The 23,461-nt window shown below is 49.0% G+C and overlaps 1 protein-coding gene across 1 annotated transcript; it reads left to right on the top strand.

Moving 5' to 3' along the window:
• The first annotated feature begins 762 nt into the window (after positions 1–762).
• OTOP1 (otopetrin 1) lies at positions 763–21,411 on the top strand. The gene is made up of 6 exons (XM_056855120.1): positions 763–1,141; positions 4,913–5,049; positions 15,330–15,388; positions 16,944–17,074; positions 18,053–18,996; positions 21,241–21,411. The coding sequence occupies exons 1-6, from the start codon at positions 763–765 to the stop codon at positions 21,409–21,411; spliced, it is 1,821 nt and encodes a 606-aa protein (XP_056711098.1).
• Positions 21,412–23,461: the final 2,050 nt, after the last annotated feature.

The raw sequence follows: 23,461 nt of genomic DNA, 5'->3' as shown, positions 1-23,461 counted from the left end.
ATCCTGGGAATCCTGGGATCAGATGGGATTACTGGAAGGAGGGGAGCTCAGAAAAGAGCCCCAATTGTTGTAGGGATGGTGGGATGTAAACCCTGCGCACGCACACACATTCACTCCCCAGAGCCAGGCCCACCAGCCACCAGCGGGCGACTTGATACTGGGCTCGGTCCCCGACTCCCCCAGGCATGGGTGCTCGCCACTGCTCAACAGCAGCAGCCCCCCCCCCCCAGAAGGCTCGTAGGGGTGTTGGTGAGAGTTTTAGACTCGATTCTGAGAGCCCCGTGAGACTCTCCCCTCGGCCACGGGCGCTCGCGGGATGGCCCGGAGCCTGGGACACGTTCTCGGCCAGAGAGCCAGGCAGGCCGGCCGGCCGTCGAGGGCCCGTCGAGGCGGCCTCCCCGGTGTCCAGCAGGCGAACGGGCTCGCTCTTCCCGGCGGCGCGGGGCTGTGGCAGGGGCCCCGCGCCCCGCCGCGCCACGCCCAGCCCGCCGCCCCTCGGGCCGGACGGCGAGCCGCTGGCCAGGAGGGGCCCCGGGGCGCGGCTCCCGCCACGCCACGCCGCCCGCCCGCCGGCTGCAACCCGACTCCGCCCGCGCGCCCCGCAGCCCGGCCGGGCCCCTATATAGGGGCGGCGAGGCGCCTGCCCGGCCAGCGTGCCAGCGGCGGGCGGCCAAGCGAGCGGCAGCAGCAGCCTCGACGGGGCTCCGGGCGCGGCGCGAGGGACGGAGGGAGGAGGCGGGGGGCGCGCTCGGCTGCGCGGCCATGGTGGCCGAGGGCCCGGCCGAGGGGGCGCCGCAGGGCCGGCGGGGCCGCGCCAGGGCGCCCGAGGAGTGGGAGCTGGAGAAGGCGGCCGGGCGGCCCCCCTCGCCGCCGCCGCCGCGCGCCCCCCGGGCGTACCCGCAGAAGAGCGCCGAGATCCTGAGCAGCCAGTACGGCCTGAACCTCTTCCTGGCCGGCCTGGTGCTGATGTTCGCGTGGGCCGTGCACGCCGCCAACCTGCCCAAGAGCGCCGTGCTCGCCTACCTCGTCACCCTCATGCTCCTGCAGCTCGTCTGGATGGCCTGGTACGTGTGCCGACGCTGCGCCCACAAGAGGCTCATCCAGGACAAGGACACCCACGCCGGCGCCCGATGGCTCAAGGGTGAGTGCCAGGCGCGCGCAGCACCCCCCCCCCCACACCCGCGCAGGGCCCGCCAGGCGTGAGACCGCGCAGCGCAGCGCAGCGCCCAGCCACCAGGGAGGGGAAGAAAAGCGCGCCGGAAAGGCTCCCGCCTCCCGCCCGGGAGCTTCGGCCCGGCCTTGGCCGCCGCTCTCTGCGGAGACGCCCCCTCCCCGCGCCCCAATTCCCAGCGGCCAACGATCAGCCCCGTGCAGAGGGCGGACCCTTCGGACGCGGGGAAGGGGCGTCCGGCCGAAGCTCCCGGGCATAAGTGGCCGCTGCGGGTGTTCTGCCGGTCGTCGCCCCCCCCCCCGCCCCAATGAAACTTCACTTCCAGGCAAACAGGCCCGGGATCAGGCCGCCTGTGTTGGTCAAACTACAGCCTGGGCTCATGCAGGTTGACTAGGAAAGACGAAAGCCACAGCAGGGCCCAGGCTGCATTGTTTTTGAAAGGGGGCAAAAGTACAAAATGACCCCCCCCCATATATTATATACATTTTTTCTTTATATGTGCATATATAATCAACAACTATTTTAAACGATAGAATAAATTATGTTGACCTCTATGAACTGTTGATGAATAATTACACTTTTACATGATTGTGTCTATCGTGTTTGAATATTCCCTCAACCACTCTGCACACATAAAAACCCAACCCAAGGAGAAAGTTTTTCAGCTCAGCCTTTTCGTGGACATTTTTTTTAAAAATATAACACGCATAATTTTGACATGGGAAACACCAAACGTTTGCAGCCAGTGTGGAAAGGGCAAGATTAAAACCCAATAAATAAATAAATGAATTGCAGCCCAAGAAAAGCTTAATCTGGTCATTACGTCACTAGAAGCCAAAATAACTTGAAGTGACTGCACTTTAGTTACTGGAACAGACAATAATGCTAGGAAACGTTGAAGAGAGTAGGAAAAGAGGAAGACCCACCATGAGATGGATCGACTCAATCAAGGAAGCCACGACCCTCAGTTTGCATGACTTGAGCCAGGCTGTTAATGAAAGGACGCTTTGGAGGTCATTGATCCATTGATCAGAAGTGACTTAATGGCACGTAAGGCACATGAACAGGCCTGCTGTTCTTGTCCCTCCCCTTTCCCAAGGTGTAAAATCAGGCTCTTAGGGAAGGCCAAGCCTTTCAGATGAGGGGGCAGGTCTACTCGTGGCCTTCGGCAAAGCCAAGCATAATGCAGCTCCCAGTTTTAAAGCAGTGGAGTGTGTGTGTGGGGGGAGATAAGAGCCCATCCTCTTCCCCTCCACCCCATTCAACTCCAGGCTGCTTTAGGATTTGCAGTGCATCAGCAGAGCACAAGGCAGGGGGGGGGAAGAGGGGCACATCAGGCATTCTAAACTGTTAATGGTCACCAGCCCCCAAAACTCCTCATCTCTCGCCAGCTAACAGCCACAGCTTCTGCCTTACCAAGGGCTGCGACTCACCTCTGAGGCCCGGGGTCTCCCTCTTTCTTCTACCCCACCTCCTAGCAGCAGCCTAATCAGGGGAGTGGGTCACGCATGCTGCAGAATGAGCCCTCTCTGCTGGGCAATTCAGCCTCCCCCACCTCCTAGCAGCAGCCTAATAGGGGAAGCTGTGTGCGCTGCTGAACGAGCCATCTCTTCTGGGCAGTTGAGCATCCCCCACTTCCTGCGGCTGCCCCCACTTTGCCCACCGCCCAGGGTACCTGCTCCCCCTTGCCCCCTTTGCCCTGAGGCACAGTATGATCTTAAACAGAGTTACACCTTTCCGAGTCTATTAAAATCGGTGGGCTTAGAATGGTGTAACTCTGTTTAGGATTGCACTGTGACTTTACTTATGGGGCCCCGCATTTTCATTGGATGGAATGGCAAGAATTTAGGCTTCGTGGTGTAGCAAATGCAGGCAGATCTCTGGCATACTAACAAGGGGTGTGATGGCTGATGTCCCAGTTTAAACCTAGATGCAGAGTTCAGTCAGAGTTGCAGTTTTTTTCTTTTGTGACCCATCACTCAGAATTGCCGCCTAATAAGTAAGTAAAAGTCGGTTCTAATGTCTTCTGCTGGGCTTTCCCTCAAGTAAATATGCATAAGAGTTTGGTCTCAACATTCAACTCCTACTTGGATTTGCATTCAGTGAGATAAAATGTCACTGGTGGGGGGGGAGTATTTGAGAATGCATTACAGCTTAACTGTAGTCATGTGTGAAGTCCAGATTCATGTGTGCTTACTTGGGAGTAAGTCCCATTGAGTTCAGTGGGATTTATTCCTGAGTAAGCACGTATGGAGCAAAGCCACAGTATTGTAAGAATGCTTGCAAATATGTAAAATATTGTGCTTATAATAGACCATACAAATGTGTATGTAAATATCTGTACAGATTTGCTGTCTGTCATTGCATTTTCCTGCAGAAGTTGTGTTTTGGGGACTGGTTAGGATGCAGAGAAGGGGTAGGGGTGAAAGTATAGAGTTTTGCTGTACTAGTTACCTATGAGCAGGTAGATAGACGGGGTGCTGTACAGAGGGAGGCCTTGGCCTCCTTGCCCCTGAAAGTTCACTGGATGACCTTGGGCCAGTCACTCTCCCTCAGCCTAGCTTACCCAACAGGGTAGTTGTGAGGATAAGAAAGAGGAGAGAATGATGTTTTAAGCAGTTTGGGGTGCCCATTGGGGAGAAAAGCAGGTTATAAAGAAATCACCTGTTTTGGAGGTAGCGGGAAGGCTGGGTTGAGAAGTCACGTGGCACTGGGCAAGGTTTCAAGGTCGCTTGAATGAAGCAGGAGGCATCTGACACAAGTCAGCAGGTGGCAGCTAACACATCTTCAGCGCGGTGGGGGGAGGTTGGGGTGGGGAGGATTGTTCTGCAGGACCTGGGAGAGCTCCCAGTGAGAACATCACACAACGCCAAAGCGCTTCAGGGGTGGTCTGAGCTCAGTTGAGCACCGAAACCGATCAAGCGAACCTGCTGGATGCCCAAGCTCTTCCCCCTTGGCTGAAAACCCATGGAGGTTTAAAAGGACAGGACCCTGTCTCATAACCCTAAACGTTCAGCGTTGCAGGCTGCCTTCAGGTTCACCTGTTTTCTCTTGAACTCGGAGAGGCAGGCCCCAGGATGGATCTAGTCTGACGTTTCCATCAGTGGAATGGAACTTTCCTTCCTCCACCTACTTATCTCCATGAAATGTTGGTCTTTGGGGACAGGAGACCTTGAGGAATGCAAGGGTGTGTGTGTCTGCAGGCAGGAAGGCAGAATCAGTGGAAATTGCCAATTTAGTCCGGATTTGGACTTAGTCTAGATTTGGAATTTAGTCTGTAATTTGGATGGAATTCTGGCTTCTGCAGAATACCAGAGCCCTAAGGAACTGGCAAGCAGGTTCACCAAAGGGATGGACTCTTTCGGCAAGAGGTGATCCCCAAGTGTCCTGTATATCGGTTTGGATCAGGTAACAACTTCAAACTTTAGTTAAAATCCATCTGTGAAATTAATCTCCTGTAAAGCACAAGGACAGAATTAAAAAGATTCTCCCTCCACCCACTAGAACCCAGCCCAAACAGAGAAGCCTTGTGGCATTTCCAGCAATTGTCCAAGCTTGTATTTTGGTGTGTTATGAGGAAGAAGAGATATGTTGCACAGGTGTAAAGCAGCATTGCCAGTTTCTATTTTCATTGTCTGTAAGCTTAATTTTTGGCCTAACCCTTTTTTAAAATTTCTTTACACAGCCTCTAAAGCTATCACCTTCATAGTAACATTTTTTCTCTTTTAACATTTTTCTTAGGTGGGATTACTTTGTTTGCAATGATTACTTTAATTATGGACTCTTTCAAAATTGGATATTTTGTTGGATATTCCGATTGCTTATCCATCGCAGAAGGCATTTTCCCTGTGACACATGCTTTGCATACGGTTGTGCAGGTAACACCCTTTAGTCTTGCTTTGTTCCTTTGCATGCCCAATTGTTGCATATACTGTGCCAGGCTGTGCATTACTTTTATCACATCTAAAGCAGCTGAGTGTAAACCAGGCTTTGTCTGTTGAGCATTCTGAATCTGCCCCCAAAAAGAGGCAGAGAAAGCTGGAGGGGATTCTAGGCAAATTGGTACTTACCTTATCTCTCCTTTAGCACCTAATTGTACCTGCTCCTCCTGCATGCTCTCTCAACAATAAAGGAGAGGTAAAGTAAGCTGGGATGAAAAAGGGCTGTGCACCATCCCCCCCCCCCACCGTGCCTTCTCTGCCTGCATCCAGACACTGAGGTTTTAAGCCCCAGAGGGCTGGTGTTACAGCAGCCGTTCTTGCAGTGCCCTCACTCTTCTGCGGATGGTCTAATTGATATTGTACAATGTGGACTGGCCAGTAAGACATTTACAGCCCAAAGTATGGTTTACAGATGAAACAGTCACGTCAGGAATGTTAGCCATGTCTCCAAATGAAAATTGGGATTAATTCCCTTTACTAAAGAAGTTGTGGTTAAACTGCCTTAATCTTCTTTCTGAATGGGCAAACTATTTATTGAATGACATTTCAGTTCCTCTTGCCTTGTAAGCACAGTGTATTGGCTTGTCATAATTTGTTTCACGTTACACCAGTCCTTTCCAAAACATCACCATAAGAGTTGTGAAGTTTTCGTCTGTTGAGGAAATATTTTCTAACATCTATGCTGTTAATCCTAAAAACAGACCATCAGCAGGTAGACGCCTGCCTAGGAACTGACCCTGCACCAGCTCCGTTGAAAGAACTGTGAGCCTGTTGAAAGAGCGTGGCTTTTGCTCCAGGGCATTCCACTAGAGGTTGGTGCAGGAGAAGTTCCCATCAGCTGGGACCTGTCATCAGAGAGAGCTGCAAGAATATCACGTCATTTTTCTAGGTCCGGAAATGTGTTGTTTTGACATCTACATTTGCATACCATGTTGCATACCTGCCGCATCCTTGAATTTTACCAGCAAATCTTTAGCAGTGAAGCAGAAAGTAGTAACAGGATAGATGGAAATAATAGCCTCTTACTTCAAACAGAGAGTCAGCTTGTTCCTAGCCCTTCTGCAAATGCCGAGTATGGGGAGAACAACACAAATCCCCTTTCCTTCCCTATGCAGTCAACCTTGAAGAGGCGAGGTAACATTAGCCCCTCCATATGTACTGTAGAGCTGTACAGAGGAGAGGGGAGAGACACGGCCATACATAACTGCTGCATAATACACCTCTTGTAAATTCCTCAACATTACAGTGAAGGGCATGATCTAAGAACCCAAAGCAAAGAGAATAGCACTCCCATTATTGGCCTGGGTCTGAAATAGCAAAACTGGGGCTTGAAACAAAGGCTTTTCAGTCCTTACTAAAACTTCTCCTGTAACTCTCTTGCTTCCCATGCCCCTCTCGTCTCAACCTTTTGTTGTTGTTCCTTTTCCTGAACTTTAAAAAGATCAAAGAAAATAAACTCCAGAGTATGCACGAGCACATTTGAATCTGCATTAAACATAACTGAAATACTCACGAGAGAAGTCACTTGCAAGGTACACAATCCCTCTGCCAGTTTTGAGCATGCCGTCAGCAGACTCGAGGGCTGCTAATTTGTCTCTGGTCTGCGGCTCAGGTTGGAAGGAAGGGGCTGGAGGTGCGATGGGCACTCGGAACCTCTCCCCTGGCACCCCTGGTCCCCAGCCTATGCTGTGCCAAAACCTGAGGAACCGGTAATCAATAAAGTTGTGGCCTGATTCTTCCCAGCCTCCTTCCCTCTCCCCACTCCCCGGCTGGCCCCCACTCCAGGCACAGATGGCCCAGCTTGCTTTTTCTCTCAAGGCAAACTGATCGGTTTTCCCGTGAACAAGCTGGGTGTTGGGAAAGTTGTCCAGCCCCCTGTGAAGTGTAGAGCTCAAACATGTCTGTTTGCAAGAGAGCCACCAAGGAAGCACACTGCAGGCCATCAGCCAGCCTTGCAAAAAGAACCCCAAGTGTGACTGGTGTTCTGTGTCAGGAGTTTGTGTGTGTGTGTGTGTGTGTGTTGGTATGTGTTGCTTTGGACCTGATGTGCACTTAGAAGAAAGGAGCTGAGCCTTCCCAACATTAACATCTGTGTATCCATGAGGATACACAGCAACCAAGAAATCAGATGAGACTGGGAAGGGCAGCCATGAAGGAGCTAGAAAAGATTCTGAAGTGTAAGGATGTGTCACTGGCAACCAAAATCAGGTTAATTCATGCCATCGTATTCCCTGTTACTCTGTATGGGTGTGAAAGCTGGACAATGAAGAAAGCTGATAGGAAGAAAGTAGATTCCTTTGAAATGAAGCTAAAATGACTAAACTGAGGCTGTCATACTTTGGTCACATTATGAGAAGACAAGAGTCACTGGAAAAGACAATCATGCTAGGAAAAGTTGTGGGCAGCAGGAAAAGAGGAAGACCCAACAAGAGATGGATTGACTCTATAAAGGAAGCCACAGCCCTCAATTTGCAAGACCTGAGCAAGGCTGTTAAGGATAGGATGTTTTGGAGGACACTGATTCATAAGGTCGCCATGGGCCAGAAATGACTTGACGGCACTTAAAACACACACACACACATCCATGAGGAAGCTGCAGAGCCCGGCACGCTGCCATCCGCAACGGGCATAGTGACCTCCTTCTAAATAGGTCTGCTTGCAGGAATTCTCGTGGGTGTAAGCTCTTGACCCATCGAACCAGAAATCACCACAGAGACAATCAGATTCCAAGCAGATGGCTTTACTGGTCAAATAGGCAATACAATGCTTTGAAGGCAAGATGACAGCTATGGGTTGTCTTGCCCGTTATTTGGAAATATAAGGCAGAGAAACGGCGGGAGATTACAAAGCATAAACAGAGCATTATTTCCCAGGAGTGGCGTTCCCAGGCTTTGGTATGTGTAGCCGTCCTTGAAGTCTGGACGGTTCAGCAGAGAAACGAAAGGAAACATCTAAACCGAGATAACAGCCTGACATCCTGCTCCCCTTAAGGCCCCCTCCCATCCGGCAAGGGGGCAGGTCTGTCTGGGTAGGTATTGTGAAAAGCGTTGACGAGTTTGGGGGCGGAGACATCCCGTGCGCGAACCCATTCGTCATAGGCAGGGGGGAAGTGTTTCCAGCGGATCAGGTATTGCAAGACCCCGTGGTGTATGCGGGAATCGAGGATTTTGGAGACTTCGAAATGTTCCTCCCCCCCCCCACCATTATGGGCTGTTCAGGAGGCGGCTCCGGGTGCCATTGTGGGGAAGCAACATGGGGCTTTAGAAGGCTGATATGGAAAACGGGGTGTACACGCCTCAGAGTTTTGGGGAGAGACAGTTCCACTGTGACAGGATTTATGAGGCGGATGATGGGAAATGGGCCAATGCATTTAGCATTGAGCTTATGGCACGGACGGGTAGAGCGCAGGTTCTTGGTGGAAAGGTATACTAAGTTACCCACTTGCAGGTCCCTACCAAGGGAACGATGCTTGTCGGCCTGCGCCTTGTATTTGTGCTTGGCTCGGTCTAGGTTGCTAACCAGCCAGGGCCATGTTGTACGGAGGGTGTGTGCCCAAGAGGCAATGTCGGCATCCCCCTCCCCCTCTAATCCTTCTATTGGGGTGATAGGACCGAAGTCCTGTCCATACACCGCATAAAACGGGCTGAAACCTGTGGACTGATGTACAGCATTATTGTAGGCATATTCTGCAAAAGGCAACAGTTCCACCCAGTCATCTTGGTGGTAATTGACATAACAGCGCAAATAGCATTCAAGTACAGCATTGACACGTTCGGTTTGACCATCCGTTTGGGGATGGTATGCACTAGACAACCCCTGCTCCACCCCCACCAATTTGAGAAAAGCTTTCCAAAACTTAGCAACGAAACTACTTCCGTGGTCGCAGATTATCTTGCGCTGAAACGAATGTAGTCTAAAGACTACATGTGACACGAAGAGGCGGGCCAACTTCTGAGCGGAGGGGATCCCCGCACATGGAACCAAATGTATTTGCTTAGAAAATAAGTCAGTGATAACCCATAACACAGTTTTTCCCCCGCTGAGAGGGAGATCCGTCATAAAATCCATAGCAATCACTTCCCAGGGTTTGCTGGGTATTTCAAGTGGTTGCAGTAGTCCTGGGGGCTTGCCTTGAGATCGTTTGACTGTGGCGCAAACAGGACAGTTGCGAATGAAAGAGTCAATGTCAGAACGCATTCCCCCCCACCAAAATTGTCTGCGCAACAGGTGAAGGGTCTTTAGAAACCCAAAGTGTCCAGCTGTTTTTACTCCATGAGCCAAGTGTAAGACGTCTTTTCGGAGCGCTTTGGGCACATATAATTTCGAGTCTTTGTACCAAGAGCCTCCTTGTTCGATTACACCAGGAGGCAGGGTTTGATCAGAGCGTTCCATAAGGCATTGTTCCCGAAGGGAATTTAAGAAAGATTCAGAGACGGGAACCCCCCCCCTTGTTTACGGTGGTAGTAGGAGCAGTTATGGGGGTTGACGAGGGGGAAGCGCTTACGTGCGGTGGTGTGCAGACTGCAGGCATCTGGGCGGCCGGTTGGGTTGGAGGAGTTGGAGCGCCGGCTATCGTGTGTTTCCGTTGTGGGGGCAGCTGGGCGGCCGGTAGGGCTGGAGGAGCTTGCGCGCCGGCTACCGTGTGCTTCCGCTGGGGCAGCGTCTGGGATCGAGTTTGTACAGCCAGTACGGGCAGGGCTTCTCTTTGAGCGGGCGTAAATAAAGAGTTTGTTGGCCGATCGAGTTTCGCCGGGTATTGAGGCAACCGGGAGAGAGCATCTGCGAGAACGTTTTGTTTTCCAGGGACATGCTTCAGGACAAAACGAAACTGAGCAAAGAATTCCGCCCAACGCTGTTGTTTCGCGGATAACTTATGGGTTCCCGTGAGGGCGGCTAGATTCTTGTGATCGGTCCATACTTCGAAGGGGACTTTAGACCCTTCCAGGAATTGTCGCCATAGAGTAAGCGCATGGTGAACGGCTGAGGCTTCTTTCTCCCAAATGGGCCAGTTCAATTGGGAGTGCGCAAATTTCTTTGAGAAGTAAGCGCAGGGGTGAAGGAGACCATATGGTCCTCTTTGGAGCAGGGCCCCTCCCATAGCTACGTCGGAGGCATCGACTTGTACAATGAACATTCGATTAGGGTCTGGGTGCCGTAGTACAGGTTCTGACGTGAAAAGTCGTTTGAGGGCTACAAAGGCGGTCTGGCATTGATCAGTCCACTGTATCTTAGCGGAGGGTAATGTAGCAGAGCTTCCTTTACCCTTGGTTTTCAGAAGGTCGGTGATGGGCAGCGCTATTTGGGCGAAGTTAGGGATAAATCCGCGGTAGAAATTAGCAAAGCCCAGAAACTGTTGTACTTGCTTGCGGTTGGAGGGAGGAGTCCAATCGAGGACGGATTGGACCTTGGCCGGGTCCATGCTAAGGCCATGGTGGGAGATTATATATCCCAAGAAAGTTATTTTGCTCTGGTGAAATTCGCATTTAGCCAACTTTGCAAAGAGTTGGTGATTGCGCAGGCGGTGCAGAACTTCTCGGACCAAAGTGACGTGCTCGTCCATGATTTTTGAATAAATAAGAATGTCATCCAAATAAACTACCACCCCGCGGTACAGTAAATCATGGAGGATTTCGTTGATGAGTTGCATGAAGACCCCCGGGGCACCTTTTAACCCGAAGGGCATCACAAGGAATTCAAACATTCCAAAACAGCTAGAGAAGGCAGTGAGGGGTTCGTCCCCCTCGCGGATACGGACGCGGTAGTAGGCTTCTACTAGGTCCAATTTGGAGAATATACGTCCCTCTTGTAGTTGTCCCAAAATATCTGAAATTATCGGTATAGGATAGGCGTTGGCTTGAGTAACTGCATTGAGTTTTCGGAAGTCAATGCAGAGGCGTAGGTCGCCCTCCTTTTTTCGGACGAAAAACGCGGGGGCTGAGTTGGGAGCATTTGATGGGCGAATGAACCCTCTGGCAAGGTTTTTGTCCAAAAAGTCCCGTAGTACAGTGCGCTCGGAAGTGCTCATAGGGTAAATCTTACTCTTGGTTAATGTGCAGTCCTTCACCACCTCAATTGCACAGTCAGTGGCCCGGTGGGGGGGTAAGGCATCACATTCTTTAATGTTAAAGACATCCGCAAAGTCCTGGTATACATCAGGTAGGGACGGCGGTGATGGGACATCGGAGATTAATGCCGGAGCGGGTGGAGACAGCACCGCAACTTGCTGTCGGTGCTGGTCGCATTTGGGGTTAGCAAAGGAGATAGTGTTCGTCTCCCAGTCTATACTGGGACTATGACCTTTAATCCAGTTAATTCCCAGGACCACTTCAAATCGGATAGGAGCTATGGTAAAGTCTATTTGCTCCCAGTGGGAACCAATACCCATCGCTATTCCCCATGTGCGATGATCGACTGGTCCCCCCTTAAAAGGGCTCCCATCCATCTGGGCAAATTGGACGGGAGCTGGTAAAGCCTCGGACTTGACTTTGAGGGCTGCAAACGTGGCCTCACTGATTAAAGTGCGGCCGCAGCCAGAGTCAATAAGTGCCTTGACAGGCAGTTGGGGACCCCCTTTATAGTGTTGCAACACTGCGTCCACATACACCGTATTTTCTACTTCTTTCACCTTCGTCGGTTTCGTAGGTTTTGCAGGAGAAACTGCGGGGGTCTGCGGGGACGTTCCATTCACCGCAGACTGTGACCGGTTATTAGACAGGTCAAGAGGCGAGTCCAGGTTTAACGCTGGGGTATCCTGGAGATGACCCCCGTCCGAAGATGGAGAATTGTCCCCCACTGGGGCACTTGTAATCCGAGACCCGGAGGGGTCTGTAGAAACAGGAAGATCGGGAGAGTCTCTGAACTGAAGTGCAGAGGGTGTGAACCGACCCGGCGTTGTACTGCGGGCGGCCGCGGTGCCTCCACGTTGAGGTCTTCCCCGGTTTTGTGACAGGTCAGGAAGCGAGTCCAGGGTTAACGCTGGGGTATCCCAGGGAAGATCCCTGTCCGAAGATGGAGAATTGTCCCCCACTGGGGCACTTGTAATCCAGAACCCGGAGGAGTCTGCAGAAGTAGGAAGTGCAGAGGGTGTGGGCCGTCCCGGTGCTGTACTGCGGGTGGCCGCGGTGCCTCTGCGTTGAGGTCGTCCCCGAACTCGGGGCAATGCATTCGGTCGAGGGAGTTCCAGGCGTTGAGGACATGCTGAAACAAAGTGGTTCATCGCGCCGCAAACGAGGCAAGCTCCCCTTTGGAATCGGGATTCGCGATCTTGAGGGGGCCGTGCTGATCTCTGCGGGCAGGGAACGGAAGCTTCGGGGGGAGGCTTCTGGCTTCCCCTCAGCTTGGGTCGCTGACAAGGTAGTATCTCTGCCGAGCCGGCAAAAGAGATCTTCAGTTTGGGTGGTCTCCATGGAACTGGAGGTAGTACGGGTGCTGGTGTAGATCCAAGGAACGGGGCCCCTGGACTTCCTGGCGGTGGCAGGACGGGAGCTCTGGGGTCTCCTGGCGCCACAGGCACTGCTGGAGTTACTGGCAACATGGGTGCTCCGCCCAGAGGTGCCGCAGGTTGCTGCGGTTGAGCCTGATCAGGAGACCCTGGTTGTGGAGCTGGGGCCGAGCCATCCGGTTCGGCTTGTATCTGCTGCAAGCAGTCGTCGTCGTGAAGCAAAAAGTGCATTTGACCCTGCAAGTGGGCCACCCGGTCTATGTGTTCCCAATTGTGCTGTCGGAGCAAAAACATATCCTTGCCCGCATCACCTAAGCGACGGGGCTGGCTGATTCGGAGGTTTGCAGTCCAGAGAGTTTCCTCATGGTGCAAGTCCTCCTTGGTCCCTTTACGATCCGCTAAAACTTGATCCCCTTCAAGTTTGGTGGTCAGGGTCGTGGTCACTAGTGGCAGAGCTTCCTGCTCCCATGCCGAAATAGGTCCGGCTTGATCCGGAAGATCCAGCCGCGGCTGGACCTGAACCGCTAAGGTCGCTGCGCTGACACCAAAGACGGGGGTTGACAGCTTAGCAATCCCGGCCATTGAAACGGTGGTCGAGGTCATTCCGTGGAAGAGCGCAACCATCCGTTTTGCCAGTGCTTTTGACCCGGCTCCGCACACCCGGGCCAGTTGAGCATCCTCCACTAGACAATCTGACACTAGGAGGTCGTGGCGGGCGCTGGCTTCCACGCTGCGCCCGTACAAGTCCAGTCAGGCGGCTACGTTCCACTTCTGCCCGATGAACGTTGTCTAGGGCGTCCTCAAAGGAAGGTGTCAAGGATGAGACCCTTCCAGGGCTCCGGCTTCGGGGAACAGATCCACCGGGACCGGGGAAAACCACACCGGGCTCACTCGGAGAGCTCTGTCTTAGCTCTCATCCGAGTGGCAGGCGAACCACACGGGGCTCCAGCCACGGTAAACTCACTCGGAGAGCTCTGTCTTAGCTCCCATCCGAGTGGCAGGCGAACCCTCCTGGGCTCCAGCCTGACTGATGAAAAGGGTAATGGGATAGCTGTCATAATGTAAGCTCTTGACCCATCGAACCAGAAATCACCACAGAGACAATCAGATTCCAAGCAGATGGCTTTACTGGTCAAATAGGCAATACAGTGCTTTGAAGGCAAGATGACAGCTATGGGTTGTCTTGCCCGTTATTTGGAAATATAAGGCAGAGAAACGGCGGGAGATTACAAAGCATAAACAGAGCATTATTTCCCAGAAGTGGCGTTCCCAGGCTTTGGTATGTGTAGCCGTCCTTGAAGTCTGGACGGTTCAGCAGAGAAACGAAAGGAAACATCTAAACCGAGATAACAGCCTGACAGTGGGGCCCGGTGCGCCTCCTTGTGACAGGCTCACTGATTTCCTTCCAATGGAAGAGGAGAGTGCTTCTGGATGGATTGTCTGTGTGCATCACTGCATTTAAAGTACATGTTGATGATGCTGGCCCAAGTTCTGTTTTTATGAGTGAAATTAATAACATTCCACAGAAAGTCATGAACCACCGCTTATCCTAATAATGGAACCATTTAAATTTATATGTGTAAAAGTAAGTTCAGCCTTCCCGGAAGAAGTAATTATATGTCTAGAACACAGGGTGGTGTATGTCTCCCTTTGTGTAAGGACCCTACATAATTCAGTGAATGGGCTGTTGGGCCTGGATTAGAAAGTCTGTTTTCAGCCACAAATTCACTGTAAAATGGGAGTCACTGACAGCCCATTCCTGAGGATTGGGCTGAAAGCGGAGTGGAGGCGGTGTGTTATTCTTATAACAGAATAAGAGGCACTTATGCTGGCGGCGGGGGCAGTTCTGTTGGCACCTGGGCACCACGGAGCTGCACTGTGCCCCTCTGATGCCGCAGCCTCTCTGGGTCCTGAAATGTGGCGCTGGTGGTGGTGGTGGGGTTTCCAGGGGCGGAGCTGACTGTATGCCTCTCCAGCCCAGGTTTTTCTTGGTGCAGCATTGCTGTTTTCAGTGGGGCCTTCTGCCTCCCATGTTTGTTTTTTGTTTTTTATAAAGGGGTTTTTAAACCTTGCAGCGGCCGGGAAACCTCTTTAGAGGCGCCGCTGCAGAGCCTTGGCCACAACGTCTCCTGCCTCTGCAAGGCTTAGCAATGAGCTGTTAGTCTACCTCCACAAAGAGTTATGCTTTCAGGAATGACCCGGTTCTTGCACAGGGGACCTTTACCTTTTTAGTAAGCCAAACTGGTTTTGCCTTCATTGAACTTTTTTTTCCCTTCATATTTCCAGCTGTATCTTTTTATATATAAAGTACAGAGGGTAAATGAGATAAAGCAGTTCATTTGGTGGATACATTGTTGGGAAGCTAAGGAAGAGGAAAACATAAATTATTCCCTGGCAAATCAGTAGAAGATTTAAAACTACAAGGCAGCTAAGACAGGCATTCTCCATAAGGGAGCAGAGCTTGGAAATCACCAACCTCCTGTGCACAAAAATGTTTTTAAAGGGGAAGGGAATTTGGGAGCCATGGCTGCAGGTGTGTCATTCCTGATTGTGCTGAAACCACTAAAATACATAAGGTACAGAAGTGTTTATACACTTTTATTTCTGCATCTTTTGTTGTCCTTGACATGTCGCACAATTCAATTTTGTTGCCACAGGAGTTCAGTATTTCCAGATTAGACAATAGTACAAATAAAATGTCCCACCAGTACACCAGGGCAAAACAAATATGGCAGCATTTTTCCAGCAACAACTCTTATCTGTATTTTTCTTTCAGGTGTATTTCTTATGGTGTCACGCAAAGGATATCATCCAGTCTTTCAAAACGCTGGAGAGGTAAACAGAATTTTTTGCATTTATAATATCGTACGTGTTGTGTTTGAACCTGGAAAATAACAACAGCAAACCCAAAAACTGATGATATGGGAAGCATGACAATAATGCAAAGAACTATTCACCTAAGTTAAACAGCAGGGGAATGCTTGTATTGATGGCTGGTGTCTGCCTTCGGTGGGAGAAGTCTCATATTCTCTCTGAGCCTTTTGGGGTTTTTTTCTTGCATATTGTGTATATTGTGGGCTGTGCCCCCTCCAATTGTCTTTTCACTATTATTTTGGATGGCTTTGGTGAGGCTATACTAAGGTGGGGAATCTGTGCTTCAGACTGATGGCACATTGATGGTGCATTTCCCTTGAAAACTCTTTAGAAGAAGAAGAAGAGTTGGTTTTTATATGCTGACTTTCTCTACCTTTTAAGGAGAATCAAACTGGCTTACAATCTCCTTCCCTTCCTCTCCCCACAACAGACACCTTGTGGGGTAGGTGTGGCTGAGAGAGCTGTGACTAGCCCAAGGTCACCCAGCTGGCTTCATGTGGAGGAGTGGGGAAACCAACCCAGTTCACCAGTTCACATGAAAGTAGTTTGGGATGCATTCAGTTTTTGAGTCAGTGGATGGTCAAGAAGGTTGACAGATGACAGATTCAGTCTTCCTGTGCTGCAGAACGCACATGCAATTTCGTCTGATGAAAGGAGAGGTTCCTGTTTCCCTTCATTTCACACACTGTTCCTGGGACAAAGTAGTGAGTCCAAAGCCAGGGGTTTCTCCACTGGAGATATAATTTACGTCCAGCTCTGAGCCATTATTTCCATGGGTCCCCAACAAAGTAGCCTCTTTTATGACAATCTCTAGTTTCCTTTGACAAGTAGAAAAGAGTCAGAGTCCAGTAGCACCTTAACGACTAACCAAATTTCTGGCAGCGTATGAGCTTCCATGAGCCACAGCTCACTTCTTCAGTCTTTAAGGTGCTCCTGGACTCTTGCTCTTTTCTGCTGCTACAGACACAGCCCATTCCTGACCTCAAAGGATGAAAGTGCATCATTGCCCAGGGACACTGGCTGGGCCTTCCACCAGCGTCCCACTGGCACAAAGCCCTGTGCCAGGGCCCCGGGGGTGTTCCCAGGGCATGCCAGGGTGCGGAGCTGCTAGTAGGCAGTTTCCTGTCCCCTTTTGGCCCAGCACACCAATGGGGAGAACAGCGTTGCTGCGACAGTTTTTTTTGCTGGCACAGCCTCGCTGTTCTCAATGGGGCAAAATGGCCCATTTTAAAAATAAAAAGCCTCCAAAAGGCTTTTTAAAGCCTTTTGGCAGCCAGAAAATGGCTTTGGGGGCACCACGGTGGCACCTTGGCCACACTGGCCACCGAAAGGTCAGGAATGGGCTGACAGTCTTAACATGGCTACCCTTTGTGACCCCTCTTCCTCTGACAAGGCAGAGATATTTTTATGCTTAAGACTCAGTAACTTAGGCACCAGTTTAAATATCAGAAAGTAAAATATTCATGTCCACGTTTAATAAGTGTTTATCAATAAATGCATTTACATTACCTTCTAGGTTTGGAGTGATCCATTCAGTGTTTACAAATTTGCTTCTGTGGACAAATGCAGTCTTAGCAGAATCCAAGCATCAACTTAATGAGCACAAGGAAAGGCTAATTACTCTTGGGTTTGGAAACATATCAATAGGTGAGATAATGGTATTGCTAATTTCTAAAAGTTTGACTACTCTGTTTTATAAAGGCTGTGTAGCCAGAAAGCCACTCTATCACATTTCTGAAATCTATTTTCTTTTGTCTTGAATTCTTAGATTTGCACAATCTGTGTTCTTTGTTGTATGACCATGGAACATTGTCTGCATTGGCTCTGATTATCCTTCTGATATTCTATTTAAACTCCTCCTGTTGACTATCAACAGTCTTCATTTTCTTATTCCCACTTAACTTTCCCTCTTGATTTTCCTTCTTGCTCTCTTTTTTGTACTCTGGTCTTTATCACCTTAATCCAAAAATTATACCTTCCATTCCCCAACTGGGCTTTTCCTACCTGACTTTTCCCTGTTACTGAGACTCTTTATTTCCATCTGGCCAATAATTACCTTTTTGAAAAGTCATCTTTCACGCTGGCGTTTGACTGCTCCTGCACATCTGTGTTTTCCTTTATGTGCTTTGTGTTTTATAAAACATTGAAGTCAGCAAACATTAGAAGAAAAAATATTTTGTGAACCCTTTTACCCATTTTACCAGGTTCCTCAGTATGGTCTAGAGCAGGGATGCAGAACGTAATTGTTAGGAGGGCTGGAAATGACATAAATGTCATTTGGTCAGGCTGGGCCACATGTACCAAATAAATAAATAAATGCCATAAAATGTAATGCCAGATACTGGAGCTACAAACTTTATAAAAGACACATGTGGGGCACATGTTTGACACCCCTGGTCTAGAGGGCTTGTCCTGGTTCCAGAGTGGTAGATGTCCCATTCATTAGTCTGTTCTTGTGAATAGTGTTCAGCTGCAGGTACCTCTGCACAGAGGCTGATAGTGTCGTGCCGTAAGCTTTCTGTTTCTATTCATATAGCATTCTTGCAGCCAGACCCTATGCATGTCTAAAATGATATTGATAGCTAACATACTTTAATATGCTGCTATTATTCTCTCTTTTCTTAGAGCTGGATGACCATGCTCCGCAGTGTAATTGTTCCACTACATCTCTCTGCTCTATATTTTCTCAAGGAATATACTACTTGTACCCTTTCAACATAGAGTATCACATCTTAGCATCTACGGTGCTCTATGTGCTTTGGAAGAACATTGGGCGCAACGTCGAACACCTTCAGCATCACAAGATACCGTTCAAATTTCAAGGCAAAACACTGGGCACCATTGTGGGCATGGTTGTGTTTGCCACCACGATAGCCATCGTTGTGGTGTATCTGATCCAGATTGGGCGTTCAAAGCTAAAGAGTGAAATTGCTCTGGTGATGTTTTACATGTTTGCAATCATCGTACTGACCCTGATGTGTGCAGCTGGGATTGTCGCTCTGCTGATATACAGACTTGAAGGTCGATCACTAGACGTCTCCAAAAACCCAGCCAGAAAACTTGACGGGGACCTTCTGGTTGGAACGGCTTCAGGATCCTGGCTCCTTTCTTGGGGCTCCATCCTGGCAATTATCTGTGCTGAAACCCACCCTATATACGCGTGGTACAATCTGCCTTATTCCATATTAGTTATAATTGAGAAATATGTCCAGAACCTCTTTATAATTGAATCGATACATCGTGAGCATGAAAAGGGTCACGACGACATCAAAACTCTTCGGATACTGACAGTGTCCAACGGGAGCACCCTTTCTCCTGCACCTTCTTACAAAGAAATCTACAATGGGGCCAATGGCCTCCACAACGGGGAGTTTCCGTGCAAGTTCAACGGCAGCATTTGCCTGCCTGAGAGCAATGGAACAGGCGCTCCGGATGAAGGAAAGGGGGAGCCCAGCAAAGCCCTCGCCCCTCCTGCGTCTGATTCCTCCCACTGTGGAAGAAGCTTCACACTCGACAAGCGGCGCATCCTGAAGAATGTGGCTGCTTTCCTGTTCCTGTGCAATCTGTCGGTAAGTCGCCGTACGGGAATGAGGACGGCTCTTCCACAAGAGTTCCCTCTTATTGGGGAAAATTGACAGCCTTGGCCGGCTGCTGTTGTGTTTTTAAAGAGCCGCTTGGTCTGCAGAAATCAGCAGGTGAAACTTTTCGCAACACGAAAGTAAACATCACCTACGGAAGCCTGAACTGTGGTCAACGCACCAGCTGCAGAGGCCTGTGGGGGAGAGGAAATTAGCCACTTTGCCTCCCTTTCCCCACAATATGCCAAATCAAAGAAATTACTCTAAGTGCTATTGCATGTGGGAGTTGATGGCTTGGTTAAAGGTCCTCACCTGCAACTTCCTCAGTGATGAATCACATTAAAACGGGGGGATGTACTTAAGTATTAGCATTTAGGACTTCTGTCCTAAGCACACTTAGGGAATGTAAGTGCTCTTAAATGGCACTGAAATCAATGGAGATTAAGCAGACCATTGGCTATTCAAGCACCAGTGATTTCCACAAGATTTCTAAATGCTTGCTCTTTTCTGGAGCATTTTATCCATCATCCATAACGAAGACCTCACCCAGGCCAAGCCCACAACTTATTTTCAAAAGGAGAAAATGCAGCTGACTTGAGTCAGACTTCTGTGCAATGGCTTGGCTCTAGCAATTCAGAGTTGGAAACGTCAATGGAATTAGTACAGTTACCCTTGCTCCGGAACTCATGCACCACTTAGCACTTTCCTCCCTATATACTACAATGCCTAGAAATAGGTTGCACAAGATCCTGTGCAAGTGGAAATGCACGTGGGGATACGATACAGGTGGATGTTTTGTTCTTGATCCAACCCCATGTGTGGAATGTCCATTTTCTTTAAATTCATGTGGTGGCAAAAGAGATATTTGGAACATATGGGGAGGCTGGAAGCCAAAGTCTCTGATCCACTATGTAGAGATGGTTTTTAGGACCCAGCATAAGGATGTTGGTTACTTCTCCGAACCCGTGCTAGAGTCCTAATCAAATCAGCAGCTCTTTTGAGCATTGCTGAACCCAGGGTTGCCCTCCAAAAATCTGTGAAGCACAGCTGTATGAAACTTCGGCCTTCTTCAAAACTTGCTTTTATGAATCAATGCTTTAATAAAGCCAGCTAAGATCTCAGGAGAGAGCCAGCATGGTGTAGTGGTTAAGAGCAGTGGACTCTAATCTGGAGAACTGGGTTCGATTCACCATTCCTCCACATGAGCCCTGCTGGGTGACCTTGGGCCAGTCATAACTCTCTGTACTCTCTCAGCTCATGGGGAGGCAGGCAATGGCAAACCACCTTCCAACGTTTCTTGCCTTGAATACCCTATGGGGTCACCATAAGTCAGCTGTGACTTGATGGCACTTTCCATCATCGAGATCTCAGGTATAGGGAAATGGCACCTGAGCAGTATCCAAAAAGTGCACCTCTATCATTTTCTGTTATTGTTATTCTCAGAGCAGCTGAGAAAACAGCTGAGAAAAAAGCTGAAAAATGCAAAGAAAACAAATATGTGAAAGGGGGAATCTTGGGAAGAGTTATGCGTCCCACCCCCACCCCCCCAACAAATTTGACACTACAGAGGTTAGCTGGAGAGTATTTACCACAAGCAAAGTGTTCATTTGGCAGAGGCAGAATGAATTGTGCTGTTGCTGCATGTTCATGAAAATATAACGTGTAAAAGAGGTCTGCATAGACACGCAGGGCTCTTCTGCTGTGAAGCCACACCTTTAGGCCCAGCCCAGGGCCTGTCCACTTACTCACCAGCTTTAGTGGAATCACATGTTCTACTGACTTTGAAAATAAGTCCTGGGCTTGGCCTGAGGGAGGTCTTCGCTATGGATGATGTAATGCTGTTTTCCTGTAGAATTCCTTAATGAGAGTGATGTTCAAACCAAACAACCTAGCAAACTTTAGTAGGAGTGCCCAGAACTGCCTTGAGCCAAGAGGGAAGGGAAGGTGTAACAGAGCATGCAGGCGATTTAGGCTGCAAGCCACTGTGGCCTAGTTTAGTCAGACTAGGATCTGGATACTTCCCCACTCTCCCTGAAAAGCTCGCTGGGTGACCTCAGGCAAGTCACACACCTCAGCCTCACCTACCTCACAGGGCTGTTGTGAGGATAAAATGGAGGAGAGAAGAATGATGTCATCTGCTTTGAGTCCCTACTGGGGAAAAAGACAGGTTATAAAATAAATACATTAAAGTTTGTATTTGTTTTAACGTATTCCTTTTCTTACCCACCCACCCAGCTTTGGATTCCACCAGCTTTCGGCTGCCGTCCTGAGTACGACAACGGATTGGAAGAGATGGTTTTTGGGTTTGAGCCGTGGATCATCATTGTGAACCTTGCAATGCCCTTTTCCATCTTCTATCGGATGCATTCGGCTGCCTCGCTCTTTGAGGTCAGTTGCATAACATGAACTGCACAGGCACGGAACGTATTGACAGGATGAATGCTCAGTCAGCTGTTTGACCAAAGCAACACGTGCAGTAATTTAATGAAGAATGAAGAAAATACAGACATTCATAGAGTGGAGTACTTCTCTCTCCCCCCCCCCAATATTCTAGGCAAGCTTTTAATACATTGTTTCTAGTGTTGAATGGCTAAGTTATTGAGGATATGTCTGGATCTTTCTCTGGATAACCATTTCACTACTGAAAAAAACATATGTTCCCAATATATTTTTTATGGCAGTACAACTTTCCTCCCAATTCCAAGAGATTTGAAAGTTAAAACAAGAAGCACACAAGCTAGTCACATCCAAGGCCCTTTAAATCACTGTGTGAGAGAGTGAAATAACATATATCTGTGGGTCTTAAAGTGGCTGCACTATACTCATGATGCACAAAACTGTTCAGCAAACATTTTATTTAACGTTTGATATGTAGAAAAACAGTGTTACATTAACATTTCACAAGGCAGGTGTAGTTTGACAGCTGAATCTGAAATGTCATAATATGCTTGCTAGGAGAAACACACGCGTTCATGACACTGTGGTGTTTTGTACTTGTTATATATGTATTTTTGTATTTGTTTATGAAAGGACTAAATAATAAAGTTAATTTCTTTAATAAGCAAGACTCATTCTTTCCAAAACAAGATTGATTTTCCAACGTTTGATATAAATCTGGAGGAACCAATCAAAGGAGATGAGTTGGCTTTTCAAATCCAAAATCTTTATTGCTCATTGACAAAGTCTTAAGCATTCATAGTATAGAGAAACAAAGAAATAAGCAATTATACAATTTTAGAATAAACACAATAAAAGACTTTATCCATTTGTGGTACAGGGTAAACTTGCATTATCAGAGCTATTTGATAGCTTTAGGGTTATTTCATATGCTGGGTATTTTGCTATCTGTTGTACTTTCTCAGTATCTGAGTCTAGATCTGATAAAAGGAACGGTATAATTCAAGGTTTTAAGAGGACCGTACTTTACTAAAATAGGCAAAATCCATTGGGTTGTCTCTGCTTCCCACTTCTTACAAAAGAGTTGGTTTTTATATGCCATCTTTCTCCAGATTAGAGTCCAACACTCTTAACCACTACACCATGCTGACAGCTTCGAGAACATTATCACAGAGATATTTTCAGAAAGCAGCCATGTTGGTCTACAGTAGAACAGCTAGAATCAGAGTTGGAAGGGACCACCAGGGTCATCTAGTCCAACCCCCTGCACAATGCAGGAAATTCCAAACTACCTCCCCCCCACACCCCCAGTGACCCCTCCTCCATGCCCAGAAGATGGCCAAGATGCCCTCCCTCTCATCATCTGCCTAAGGTCATAGAATCAGCATTGCTGACAGATGGCCATCCAGCCTCTGCTTAAAAACCTCCAGGGAAGGAGCACTTACCACCTCCCAAGGAAGCCTGTTCCACTGAGGAACCGCTCTAACTATTAGAAAATTCTTCCTAATGTCTAGACGGAAACTCTTTTGATTTAATTTCAACCCGTTGGTTCTGGTCGGACCTTCTGGGGCAACAGAAAACAACTCGGCACCATCCTCTATATGACAGCCCTTCAAGTACTTGAAGATGGTTATCATATCCCCTCTCAGCCTTCTCCTCTTCAGGCTAAACATATCCAGCTCCTTCAACCTTTCCTCATAGGACTTGGTCTCCAGACCCCTCACCATCTTGGTTGCCCTCCTCTGGACACGTTCCAGCTTGTCTACATCCTTAAATTACAGTGCCCAAAACTGAACACAGTAGTCTAGTTGAGGTCTAACCAGAGCAGAGTAAAGTGATACCATCACTTCGACTGATCTGGACACTATACTTCTGTTGATACAGCCCAGGATCCCATTTGCCTTCTGATGAAGTCTTCTGATGAAGGGAGCTTTGACTTTTGAAAGCGTATACCCAGAAACTCTGGTTGGTCTCTAAGGTGCTACTGGGCTTGGGTACTGCTTTCCATTGCAGTGGTATGCAGGTGCTCTCTGGGATAGGCAAAGAGGTGGGAGAAGGA

The sequence above is a fragment of the Euleptes europaea genome, chromosome 9 (assembly GCF_029931775.1).
Source record: "Euleptes europaea isolate rEulEur1 chromosome 9, rEulEur1.hap1, whole genome shotgun sequence".
Lineage (NCBI taxonomy): Eukaryota > Metazoa > Chordata > Lepidosauria > Squamata > Sphaerodactylidae > Euleptes > Euleptes europaea.
The sequence above is the reverse complement of the archived record's forward strand: the minus strand, read 5'-3'. Positions and strand labels throughout refer to the sequence as shown.